Source organism: Nilaparvata lugens, chromosome X, assembly GCF_014356525.2.
Source record: "Nilaparvata lugens isolate BPH chromosome X, ASM1435652v1, whole genome shotgun sequence".
Lineage (NCBI taxonomy): Eukaryota > Metazoa > Arthropoda > Insecta > Hemiptera > Delphacidae > Nilaparvata > Nilaparvata lugens.
The window spans coordinates 75778565-75793168 of record NC_052518.1 but is presented as its reverse complement, the minus strand read 5'-3'; the positions used below and the strand labels follow the sequence as shown (position 1 = coordinate 75793168).

General features: G+C 31.2%; 1 protein-coding gene across 1 annotated transcript in view; it reads left to right on the top strand.

Annotated features, from left to right (window-relative positions):
• LOC111045301 (polyamine-transporting ATPase 13A2) overlaps positions 1-14604 on the top strand; it is a 144538-nt gene that overhangs the window by 79458 nt on the left and 50476 nt on the right. Inside the window, exons 18-20 of the mRNA XM_039442055.1 lie at positions 1520-1723; positions 8828-9034; positions 9429-9652. Coding sequence (XP_039297989.1) covers positions 1520-1723; positions 8828-9034; positions 9429-9652 — 635 coding nt within the window. The remainder of the gene's footprint in view (positions 1-1519; positions 1724-8827; positions 9035-9428; positions 9653-14604) is intronic.

Here is a 14604-nt window from a genome sequence, read left to right as displayed (position 1 = left end):
GTAATGATATTCTTCTCATGCACATTCAATGTTATCCTGTGATTTCCTAAAATAAGACCAAGGAGTGAGACAATTTTTTGTCCAAATCATATTTATCAATCAGTGTGTTCACTAACATTCAAGATTGATATATTAGTATTATTGAGGAATATTGTTCTATTTTAGTGTTTTCTATCATAATTTTAACTGCATAGAAAATCATATTCACTTGAAATAAATAATTTTTCTACAACTAATAAAAACATTTTTTTTCAAGCATGAGAAAATTGAAAGCTACAATAATTTCTATAATCATTGATCATAACTATTTATCATTTGCCTTGTTAATAATGTGTCTCGAGCTGTAGTTTCTTAATAATGAGTTTCCCATTATCACATTTTTCACTGTGATGATTGCCCGAGAGTAGCCTTAGGGTGTGATTGTACGCTTGCTTATGCATGACCAAACGCGCAGATGAGAAACAAACTATGGGAAGAGCAATAGGAACACTCACACTGAACGCATGCATGTACTGTGTATGCGTTCAGTGTGAGCAGCTGCATGCATGGTACAACGTGTTTGTATGGCTCTTTTTAGATTTTGTTTTTCGGCTCATGCATGATTTGACGTGCACTTGCATATATACGCATTCCATGTGATCACACCCTTATCTTGAAGCAATTTGCGCCTCGAAAAATTGCCGCTTCCTATTAGCTGTTGTCAATTTATGCAAGTATATTATTTTTGATTGAGAAGATCTGACATAATAATTTTCAAAAATGGTATCTTATGAACTGTTTTATTGAAATCTCTAGTTTACAATATTCCATGTGATTATTGAGTCTAATTATAGCATACACAATGCTTAGTTATATTGAGAACCTATCCTCTTTTTATCTGAAGAAGGACGAAGTGGTGGGTTAATTTTGTTAACTTGATCTGTGAAAAGGTCAAGAATATATTATGTTCAAAATTTGAAGCTGATTCATAAAATCGTTCAAAAGTTATTGTATAACATACGGACAGACAGAAACACAGACGGACAACGATTTTGGTCCTGAGTCAAAAGTAAGAACTCACTAACGCTCGTTCAATTATCACTCCTCTCTTCTTCTGCTATCTATCTCTTTACCTTACTTCTTCTCTATTTTATTATTTTCTTTTTTATTTTTTTAGTTTAATTAGTCAACTCTTTTTCTCTTATTTTAATTAAACTTATATATATTGTACGATACGAATATAATTATATAAATAATTAGTATTTTATTCTAAGTTTTAGCATGAAATTCTGAAGTTTGTTTAATTTCTGTATAAGTTGTTTTTGTTTTCTTATTCTTCTGTATTATTTTGTGTGGAGTGCGGTTTTGGGCAGTGTGCCTGTCGCATGCACATTGATTCACTACATTCACTACTATGTATCTTTTTTCCAATAAATTTAAATTGAATTGAAATTGAAATCCCTATGAAAATCAAAGAATAATTATAATCTATAAAAGGTATAAAATATTTACTTATTTTTTCAATCATCATTTTTTGCAGGGCAACGAGTCTCTGTACCTTGCGATTGATGGAAATAATTGGTCTTTACTTAGAACTCATTGTCCACATTATGTTGACATTATACTGCTGAAATGTGTTGTATTTGCCCGAATGTCGCCTTTGCATAAGACTCAATTGATAACTGCATATCAGTCGCTGGGATACATCGTTACAATGTGTGGTGACGGCGCAAATGATTGTGGTGTAAGGATACTCATATACTAGTAATGTTTATATAAGCCTATACCATATCATATAATGACTACGTTTGTAACAAACAGAAATGTTCAACCAAGTACATCTATAGCATACATACTATTGTAGTTTTAACTTCCTTATTCATCTCATTAATTTTGAATTATATGGAAATCGTATTAATTATTCAAACTTTTTGAAATTCATTACCTTAATTAATAAAGCTGGACTATGATTATTGAATAAGTTTAAAGTGTCGTTCTGATGTTTACAGTCACTGCCAACAAAGCTGTAAATATGTTCGAACAGCTGTAAATACCTGCTGTTGGAGCATGGAACAGCTGAGCTGTTTAAATACTTTATATTTTGGGCATTAACTAAAACATCGGAATACTACATAGGTTTGATAGGATAGCAATCGAAATGAATATGTTGCTTCCAAGATAATTTTTCATCAATATTATAAATCTACGAACTTAACATTACAGATGGAAATTAATGAGAAATTGCATTGATTCAAATGCTAATCAATAAATAATAATTATTTAATAATCCAAATTAAATGCTGTAAATCACCCTGAAGACTTCTGCTTTGCAGTTTAGCTACGATTGGATAAATAATAAATAATTATTATTATTATTTGGATAAATAAATTACGATTGGATTAATAAATTATTATTAAAGGAAAATCGTAACTAAACTGCAAAGCAGAAGTCAGCATTTAATTTGGATTTTCGTTTAATATTAATAATTAACTTAACATTAATTGCCGTGCTACCAATTTTTCCTTAAATCGGTTGGAATAGCATTCCACCTATTAACCTAAGGATAGTTGTCGGCTCCAATGAAATAGATTCTTGATAAATTGTGAATGGATCTATCGCCTATGAATGAGAAATCCAGTTTTCAGAGCAAATGAACTTATAATCTTCAGATGAATTTATACAAATACACAAAGAACTATATCTTAAGCCTAATTAATTAGAGTTACTACAAACTAAAATACTTATCTAGTTTACAGTTGAAAAACAGTGGCTATTGGCTTGAAGACACTAATAGCTATATCTTAACAAAATAGAACACAAAAATTTGTATAAAACACAATTTAAAACATTAATAAACGAAAATGATTCAGAGCAAAACTCCACAACAACACACTTAGCCAGCCATTTTTCTAGAGAGGCACTAACAGGAAAAAACCTAAGTTACAAGTCAGAGAGCCAACGCCTCCAACATTACAGACACATCACCAAAATATTATAACTTACAAGTTTAGAATTCACATTCTACATCTGTTCTCAATAAAACTTTATTTTGAAACTATTATTTTAAATTTTTATATATATCTCGATTTAAATAAACCATTTATCTAGTAATTTTGTTAACCCTGCCTCGGTGACACCATGGAACAATGCAACAAACATTTACGATAATAAATTCTCCATCAAAAAGTTTGTCCGTCTATTGATGACTCTGATATTTACTATAAAGTTCCATAGATCTCGAATTGAAGATTTGATTCAAATGTGAGAAAAAAATGTAATATTACAAATACCCCCCTCTTGACATAAAAAATTTTACTGTTTGAAAATTTAAAGAAAAAAAATTACATTGACCCTAATGAAAATTGTTGAAAATTAAATTCGAGAACAGTAACAATTTTTTCTAGAAAAACATTACATGTCATCCTATAATATTGAAAATTATTATAAAAATTCATCAATAGCGTTTGTTATATGTTTCCAAACAATATTTCAAAATATAGAATATCAATATTACTTTTGATTTAGCTTTATAATTTAAAGGAAAATATCTCAACAGAAAGTTTAATATGTAAAGAATAGTTTTTTGAAATTGCACATAAATTTAATAGATAGAAAAATTTAATTTTTATTGCATAAAAAAAATTTAGTATGTTGAATGAAAAATTTATTATTTTTATTATTTTTTTTTTTTATTTAAATGAATTGATGAATTGTTACATTTAATTTTCACATAAAATTTCAATAAATCAAAAAATGTTCATTTCTTTCACTATTGACGCGGTTGATTTTATTGATGCACATTTTGGAAAACAGTCCGTTAAGGCACTCAGTATGATTTTCAGTTAAGTGTGACTCCAATGTGATGACGTTAGTGTTGGGCTGATCTGGATGCACGTAGTGTTGGGCTGATACTTGTAGTCGACTGATGCATATCAAACTCGATACAGGTGACATCTCAGTTAGCATTGCCTCATGCTTGTAGTAGACGGCTGCATACCAAACTCGATACAGGTGACATCTCAGTTAGCATTGCTTCATGCTTGTAGTAGACGGCTGCATTCCAAATTCAATACAGAGTCACTTAAATTTTGTATCATATTTGTAATTATACAATGTACATTTCAGGCTTGAAATGACAATGTAATTCGTTTTTGGAAAAGAGATAGACGCTGCATACAGGATTAATTTAGGTGAGGATTAATTTAGGTAAGGTTTGGTTTTTTGATATTTTCAGCTTTCAAGGTTTAGAGTTCTGCATACAGGAATAATTTAGGAGAGGATTTTTTGAATCAATTCTTTCATGATACTGTGACTGTTCTTCTGAATTCAAAGTTGCGAATGTGAACATGGATGACAATTACCTCCAGGTAATGCAGTAGTGTTGAAGTTTGAGATACAAAGTCAGCAATAAGCATTGGCATTGCTATTGGCGTATGCTTTGGTGTCGGCTTTGGCATCGGCGTTGATATTGGCGCAGGCATTGGCATTGGCGCAGGCATCGGCATAGATATTGGCATTGGCGCAGGCATCGGCATTGATTTTGGCATTGGCGCAGGCATTGGCATTGGCGCAGGCATCGGCGTAGATATTGGCATTGGCGCAGTTATTGGTGTAGATATTGGCTTAGTTATTGGTGTAGATATTGGTGTTGACATTGGCATAGTTATTGGCGTTGGCATCAGCATTGGCGCAGGCATCGGCGTAGATATTGGCGTTGGCATCAGCACAGGCATCGGCGTAGATTTTGGTGTAGTTATTGGTGTTGATATTGGTGTTGACATTGGCGTAGTTATTGGTGTAGGCCGCAGCGTTGACATTGGTGTAGTTATTAGTGTAGGCCGCAGCGTAGGTTTTGGCGTAGATATTGGCGTAGTTATGTCACACTAGTTCGAAAATCACCCAAATGTTCTTAACACTCTTCATGGCGTTCACTTGTTGCTGATTTCGAGATTCACATGATAACTATTTCAATGTTAATGTCTGTGCTGTACCTGTTATCTTAAAATGCTTATAAACTAAGAAGAAAAACTTTATTAGGCTATCAATACAATCTAATACACATGAAAATTATTTTTAAATATATATGAAATTGAAATTTGTTAACATCCTATTATACAGTCAGCAATACATAAATTGTGAAATATGGACATATCAATGATAAATTTAAAAAAAAAATCATTTTCATCTATTTACTGTTCAATTATCAAAATTTAATCCATTCTTCAAAATAGAAATAGAATTTCATAACACCCTGTATCATTATCAAAATTGTAAAAAAAAAAACATCAGATCATCACAACAAAATTAATTTCAATATATATATTTCAATAATTTCAGACAATTGATCTTCTATTCACAATCATTTCATAATATATCTGCATTTCATTATCATTTAATATAACATTTCATTTATAGCAAGTTCATTTCACATTTATGATTTATCATTCAGGGTTTCAAAATTATTTAGTTTTAATTTTGTTCAAAAATTGTATAAAAAGCAAATTATTTAATATTGTTAATCATCGTTTGTTGGATACTATAGTTTATTTCGACTTTTCAATGTTCTAAACACAAACTACATTTCATGACAAAACTTTACTATCAATCATTAAACAAGAAATCATTCAAAACATCAATAATATTTTGCTTCAAAGGCAATCAATATTCATAAGTAATCTGCATCTATGGCAATTAACATTATTAATCATTATTTTTGCATCTATGGCAATCAACATTATTAATCAACACAAAAATATTATCTCATTACTGCCTCTCTAAGTCATAACCTCTGTTATTCCTTCTTTAGGCAATAATGGGTTTCCATCTCAAAAAACAATCACATACCAGCAAAATTCTAATCAACAAACCCCACTAAAAATTCTACATACACTCCAGCATCCATTTCAAACGATAATCAATCATATCAAAATTTATAGAACAAACAGTTTTTAAATTTAAAAAAAAATATATTACAAAACACTTTAGAAAAATTTTAGCCTTTAACTCATTTCAATTGATAATATAACACAACGTTTTTATTCAATGAAAACATTATTATTCAAGCTAACTTTCATTAATACATCACATATATATGGCTACAGAATTCATTAATACTTTCAAATTTTGAAGTTTATTTATTATAATAACATAATTTATAATTTAAAGACTGTATAATAAGTACAAACATTTCAAGATTATAATACAAAGATGATCAAGATGAATAATGGGTAAATAAGTTCCCTAAAAAATACAAAAAAGAGAAAAAGAAAACTGGGTAAATAAATTCCCTAAAACAATACAAAAAAGAGAAAAAGAAAACTGGGTAAATAAATTCCCTAAAACAATACAAAGAAGAGAAAGATTAATTAGAGCCTATCCTACATGTCAGTACTGAACTTTCATGAGGAAGTATATTTAATAAAATATACTACTATGGAATTTTGTAAATTCCAAGTATGACTCTAATTTGTTATAATTGTGAGCTATCACTCCCACAAAAACAACTGGTGAAGGAAAAAAAAATATGTTGACTATTGTGACTGGGTGGATAGTTCCTAGATGTCTGTAAGGCAATGTGATAGCAGACTCTAGTATCGGACCACAAAAACAAAAGTATGCAAAAGTTTTTACAAACATTTGATGTTGCAGTCATAAGGTTTTTATATCGCAAACAAGTAGGTCAGATAATCGAGTCCAGCCGTATGTGGTTCACGCCCACACCTCTAAAAGAATCACACCTACTTGTCTACCAAAAATCCAAAGTATTGGACAGCAAAGAAAAAAAATAAAATGCAAAATGGGTTAAAAGCCCAGAAGAAAACTATAACCTAATTACATATGGCTTATGGCACGATATGCAATGAAAGATGAGAACATGGGACAAAATTGCTCTGAAAAACCTAATTACCTAATATAATACCTGAAAAAAATAGACATGATTAAAATATGTAATACATGATGAAAAAATATACCGCAAGCAAACAATTATTTACACTACAATGGATAGATTTTGGAAAAGTTAAGTTTTATCAACAATTTAAAGATTAGGAAAATAAGCTACTATTTTAACTTCTAATATTATTTCAACAAAGCCGTTTTGCCTACAAAAGTTAGTCATGTTCACTTGAGAATGCATAGCATACACCTTTTCAATTCTCAGTTGAAAGTTGAACTCATCAACTTGACTCAAAGCAAGATTCATTTTGTTTACATTTTTCCTAACCTCTACAGAAACCTGTCTCATGTGAACATTCACTTTATTTATAGTTTTCCTAACCTTCAATGTAGCAATATTACTTTCATGATAGTTGACTTTCAGTGAAGACAACTCCCTACCTACTTCTTTACTCAATTCTACTATCTCATTAAGGTTGACTTTTTCAACAACAGTAACTAGGCCTACATTGTCAGAAACTTGAATGAGTTGATCCTGTATCTTAACACTACTATCATCCTGCTTCAATTTGTTTTCATTTTCATGATTATCACTCAATGTTTCAGCAAATTCTTGCTTCATATCATCAAACCTAGCATTAAACTTAGCATTTTGCTCATCAAATCTAGCATTTAACTCATCAAACCTAGCATTTTGCTCTTGTTTAAAATTATCAAACAGTTGTGTTAAGGCAGCTATTAACTCATCATCATTTTCAATATTTTTCATATTGTATGCCATTTTGCTAGTCTGCACAGATAATATATTCATTAGGACTTGATCTCTCTTGAACCGATTTCCCACTCAGCAACAAACCATTCATAACCTATCAAGATATCTATCCTACTAATAATTTTTATAACCAGGGATTTCATAGTGTACCATTTGGGACATATTTATTTTGTAATTCTGTCCCACCACAGGGGTAACATTTGCCGTGCTACCAATTTTTCCTTAAATCGGTTGGAATAGCATTCCACCTATTAACCTAAGGATAGTTGTCGGCTCCAATGAAATAGATTCTTGATAAATTGTGAATGGATCTATCGCCTATGAATGAGAAATCCAGTTTTCAGAGCAAATGAACTTATAATCTTCAGATGAATTTATACAAATACACAAAGAACTATATCTTAAGCCTAATTAATTAGAGTTACTACAAACTAAAATACTTATCTAGTTTACAGTTGAAAAACAGTGGCTATTGGCTTGAAGACACTAATAGCTATATCTTAACAAAATAGAACACAAAAATTTGTATAAAACACAATTTAAAACATTAATAAACGAAAATGATTCAGAGCAAAACTCCACAACAACACACTTAGCCAGCCATTTTTCTAGAGAGGCACTAACAGGAAAAAACCTAAGTTACAAGTCAGAGAGCCAACGCCTCCAACATTACAGACACATCACCAAAATATTATAACTTACAAGTTTAGAATTCACATTCTACATCTGTTCTCAATAAAACTTTATTTTGAAACTATTATTTTAAATTTTTATATATATCTCGATTTAAATAAACCATTTATCTAGTAATTTTGTTAACCCTGCCTCGGTGACACCATGGAACAATGCAACAAACATTTACGATAATAAATTCTCCGTCAAAAAGTTTGTCCGTCTATTGATGACTCTGATATTTACTATAAAGTTCCATAGATCTCGAATTGAAGATTCGATTCAAATGTGAGAAAAAAATGTAATATTACATAATTGAACTATTATCTGTTGGAATATCTCTGGAGCTAAAAATCATTTGTTCAATGTTATTGTTATTCAAAAGAAAACCATTGTTCCTGCACCATATGCTGGCTTGGTTTAATGTATGGTCTTTAGTACATGCAAGTTCATGAAAATGTGAGTCAGTATATATGATGTTTGTGTGTATTGTATTGTGTATTGGGCAGGCACTGAAAGCAGCCCATGTTGGCATTTCGCTGACTAACGCGGAGGCGTCGATCGCGGCTCCATTCACGGTCAGCGAGCCATCCATCACTGGAGTGGTTCGAATTATAAAGGAAGGAAGATGTGCTCTCGTTACCAGTTTCATACTTTTCAAATTCATGGCTATGTACAGTATGGTACAATTTTTCTCAGTCATGATTCTGTACAGTGTAAGTATAGTAACTCAAATTATGAATTTAAACAATTATGTTTTGAACTATTTATATATTGAAGAATTTTTTTGGATCCTTATACTGGCATTAAATTTAAATTACTGATTTATTCCATTAAGAATGTAATGGAATCTGCCAAATCAGCAACATTGTAGACTAGGATTTTGAAACAAAAATGCAGTTCTGTGGAATGCTAGTCAGTTGCTGACTCTATGTCGCCAGAAGCCGCAGCTTCAGTGGTGGATAATAAAATTCATTCATCCAGTGGAAGCTATTCAATAGAATTTTTTAGTGGAATTTATACTTATTCTTGAAGCTTCTGATGAAAAATACATTTCATAAAAGAACTTTATCTACTTTGTTGACCACTTGTTTTGTTTTTAATTTGCAGAGGGGAACTGAAATGGGAACTAATCAATTTCTGTACATTGATTTGCCTGTAACATGGAGTCTCGCTTTAGCTATGGGGCACTTGGAACCCGCAGAGAATCTCAGCCCAAAGCTGCCTATATCAAAGATCTTATCGGCCTCGAACATTATTCCGTTGGTACTCCAAGTTTTCACCGCGTTTTTCATTCAATGGCTTTCCTTGAACTCTCTAAAAACACAAGAATGGTAACTATGAATAAATTGGTAATCAATGAACCTATGGATGAGTTTTTCAAAGAGATAAAGCTTATAGATCTTGATACACTCCGCCTTTGGTTTGATTACAATAAGTTAACACTAAATGCTGCAAAAACAAATTACTTAACTTTTTCTATGTCATCACCACTCATGTTGAATGTCCCTATTTTCTATCATGAAATTGACTGCAGTAGGATGCAGTGTTACTGCATTGTTGTAGAAAGAAATCAGTCTATGAGATATCTTGAGTTGGTTGTAGATGATAAATTGTCATGGAATATCCATGTTCTGGGTCTAAGGAAGCATCTATTCTACTTGTTAAGATTTTTCTATAATCTAAGGCAATTCCTTCCCCCAAATATTTTGCGTCAACTATACTTTGCTTTTCTTAACTCCAAATTGGATTATGAGATTGCATGCTGGGCTTCAACATACATTTCTCACTTCAAATCAATAATTACATTACAAAAAGCAGCAGTCCGAGTTATATTTGGAGTTCACAGACAAACTCATTCTTTCCATTTCTTCAAACGGATAAATGCATTGCCTCTCAGACTTATGTACGTCTTCAAGGTCCTAGCTATACTCTGCAGGGTGAGTGGAAGCTATGATCAGCCCATGGTTGAGGGTAATCATTCCCAGCAAACGCGGCAGATAACTCTGGGATTGGTGAGATGCCCTAAAGCAAGCTGTACTCTCTTTCAGAAGTACTTTCTATTTCTTGGGCCGAAGTTCTGCCTGCAGAGATTAAAAATTTGAGAACCTTCAAAAGATTTAAATCAAAACTGAACCCTTGGCTTTTCGATGCTCATCCAAATGATGTTGAGGAATGGTTTATTGTGCTGCATTGAGCTTGATTATGCACCCTTTGAATAATTTTGTACCTCAAAATTTGAGTCCTATTAGGCATCTATAATTTTTGTAATGTGTGTGTGTGTGTGTGTGTGTGCTTGATGAACCAATCGACTCCTGCTTGCACTCAAGTGATATTTCTCTCACTTTGTAAGCTAGTATTTATTCCACTTGCATTAATATGCATATAATTCATTATTTTTTGATTGTGCAATGTCAATTAATATAATTATTAATATAATATATTTGTATTTTCTAGAAGATATTTTTTTATGTTCATTTGGTCTTAATAAAAATTCTCTTCAAATTTTAAATTTTCAGTATTATTATTTATAAACATATAAGTAATATGCTAGTTATGTATTATATACTTTTTATTTTATTTTTTAATGCTTTGTAATAATATTGTATTAGCCCAGTCAATAAAGGTTTTTTCGATCCGAAAATTAAATAAAAGTTGAATCTATCACCATCGATAGAACCCTCCTAGAGGGTCATTCTCCCAAAAGTCCCAAAAAAATCCCCTTGGAGCTTTCCCCCCTAGCCCCCCTCAAAGTTGAAAAATTCAGGTAATCACGGGAAATCAATTATCTCTGTAACCATTGATCTGGAACAATTCTATTATATGTCATTCGATTCGTTACATTATGGACTACGATATTAGTTATATTTATTTTTTCAATAAAACTTGCAGTTTTTTTGATAAAAAATATATATGTAAAAATTTAGGGGGCTTGCGATTTGATTTTTTTTTTGTTTTCTTCGATTAACTTACGATACGGGCTGGTATGCTGGGGAGGTACCTATATAACTACAGTGAAACCGTTAATAATATCACAGAAAAAGCTTTTAAGAGTGATAATGCATAAAGGGAGAAGATTTCCATCTCGAACACTATTCTTGACTTTGAAAATTATGCCATTGAGACATTTATAATTGTTTTTAGAGTTCTCCGAATATTTTATATGAGAAGTGGTAATATTGGTGTGGAAGCGAATATCTATAGCCAATCCCTGAGGACAACGAACCGATTTAAAGTACCAAGACCTTACAAGGAGTCCTTCCGTAGATCTTTTCCATATTTGGCACCAAAACTGTTCAATTTGTTACCACCTTATTGTCTTTCATCCCACTCATTATACATATTGCAGAGAAAAGTGAAAGAGTGGCTTCAATCATTGAATAGTGTGGAGGTTATGCTTTGTTAGAAAAATATTATTATGATTATTATTTTACTATTTTTGTAAATGTATAAAGAATAATTCCTTCTTGTTTTATCGAGGTATATATTGCCTATGTATATCATTTGTAAAACTCTTGCAATATCTAATGTTAAAGCGAACAAAATAGTGCCCGCCAATCGGACCTTTTTTTACTTCCAAAAAATTTAAAAAATAATAATGTATGGCTGCCCCAATACAGGTTTTTTAAAAACAACCTCAGGAGCAGCCTATTCCACATAACCAGGATGGTATATTATGTTATTACAAATGTCTTACTATGTTTTATTATTACTTATAATTTTGTAGTTTCTATATATTTTTTGAAATAGTATGGTCTAAGTTATTATGTAGAGATGTAATTTGTATTTTGTATTTTGAACTTGTATTTTGTATTGTTTGAATTATGTGGAAATAAACTTATTTATTTATTTATTTACTTCGAAGCAAGTGATTTTAAAGAAAAATGAGCCAACTAATTAATATAGCCACTCTCATTGCAAATCCATTGATGTATATTGCTATGTATTTTCGATTTGAAGCCGTGGAAGGGGAAACAGTCGACGCGGTATGGCGCGGCTGACTCTCTTCGCCATAGTAAACAGTAAACAGGAAAAATCAATTATCTCTGTAACCATTAATCGGAAAAAAATCTATCATATGTCATTCGATTCGTTACATTATGGACTACAATTTGAGTCAATAAATCAAACAGTTTCCTTGATAAAATAATATATATGTAAAAATTCAGCGTTTTTTTTCGATTTTATTTTTTTCTCCGATTAACTTCGAAGCAAGTAATTTTAAAGAAAAATGATACAAATAATTAATGTAGAATCATTGCGAATCTATTTATGTATATTGTTATGTATTTGCGATTCAAGTTGACGCTGTGGAAGAGGATCCAGCCGACGCGGCTGACTCCCTTCACCATAGTAAACAGAATAGTAGTGCTTTCTACATTGCATCTCATTTATTTACACAATGGCGCTCGTAACAATTAATTTTGTCTATTGTTTTGATATGCGCTGAATCTAGATTTCCACTTTTCAATACTCTAAAAAATATAATTTTCTTGATTTAACCACGCTGATGTGATAAAAATCAAGATTTCTTTGTCTGCTCACAGAATTATTATATTAATTTAAAGTGTGCCTTCTCAATATGAGTCGGATGTATCACAATTTGATAACTCTAGTTTCAGATAATGATGTTTTTCAATGAATTTTGATGATATATGATGTGTCCGACTCCTTCATCTTATCCTTATTTTGTGAAAAATGAAGATTCTAAATTTCTTTTCATAGCTTTTTTGTGTTTTTTCTTGTTTGATTACTCTTTTTTATTCAAACACTAAATGTTGATAATGGAATGAATATCATCAGATCACGTGAACAAAAAAAAATGAAAGGGTAGGCCTACCTGAGATACTATATGATAACACTGTTGTACTCCTGATAAGTTGAAAATTTTCAAGCTGAAAGTAGATTAATTTGTTGCTCATTCGGTTTAAATATTAACAAATGTTACCAAATACTACCAATATTATCACAGTGAGAACAAATTACTCTGAAGCTTTCTATTCTCACTGAACATGAAGAGGCAATACCAAGCCAGAGTTGCAGTTGCGTTCACAATCATTATTATCAGAGATTTCAAATTGATGTTATGTAAATTTAACTATGGATGTTATCCCCATCTCACAATTTCCCTATTTATCCTTATCGTGATACAGAATAAAGTATTTGATCTCTATAATCACAAAAATGAATGTACAGTACCTACAATAAATATTACAAATAACAAAATTTCCAGTAATAATGCAACTTTCTCTAGGTACGAATTTCAAGGCTTTCAAAATGACTTTTTCTCAATCACAGGCAGAAATTCCAATGATCATCATAAATATCGGGACCGAGCTTCGCTCTGGTACATATATACAATGCATATTTCTGATCAACTCAGATTACAAATGATAGTATCAAGCCGAAATGAATTGAGCAACTGAATTCCAAAGTTACTATCCACTGTTCAAATTGCACTATGATTTCCTTTTACTTTTACTTGGATTAAATTGCTTGACTCTTCAATGTAACAATATTATTGTATAAAACCAATGGAATGTGAACGTCATCCAAATAGCATTTAAATTTGAATTTTCAGATCATGAAACTCATAAAAAACTAATTCTTGAGAGAATAGTGATGAATATATTGCAAACAGTGCATGTAACATTGATACAAAGCGATACAATGAAAATCAACATCGATTAATTTAATACTGAACTTATCAAATTCATACTACCGTAACTTTAAAGCTTATAAAATGTAAAACCAACATTTTAAATTTTCTCTACTGGAGCAAAACCTCTATAGAAAATAAAGAAGAGCCCATTATAACCACAAAATACTTGTGTACTAGAATTCACTTGAACTAACTCACTTCATCCCTTCACGATCACAATGAACTAGAATGGTATGAAAACCATAAAATTGATAATCAGGTACATTTTTCAAATAGCTTCACTCAACTAAATCTGTGAATGCCAAGTCATAAGAAATCATGTTCAATAGATTTAATTTGAATGCTTCAACATATAAATAAAAATTGATCTATTCTTTTGGTGCCCGAATCAAAATCAATATCAATCAACGAATCAACATTATTCGTCATCAAGAAAAGCTTCTGCCAACCTTTTAATTCCAGTATGATTCTGCTCATGCTTTACTTCGATTTATAAAGTTTGCATTAAGGCCCTTGTGTAATGAATGACAATATGCGAGTGGAGTTGAAGAATCGATTAATCAAATAATAGAAGATGATGAATCATCTTTCAATTCATCTTATACGTTAGGATACGGTATTTTG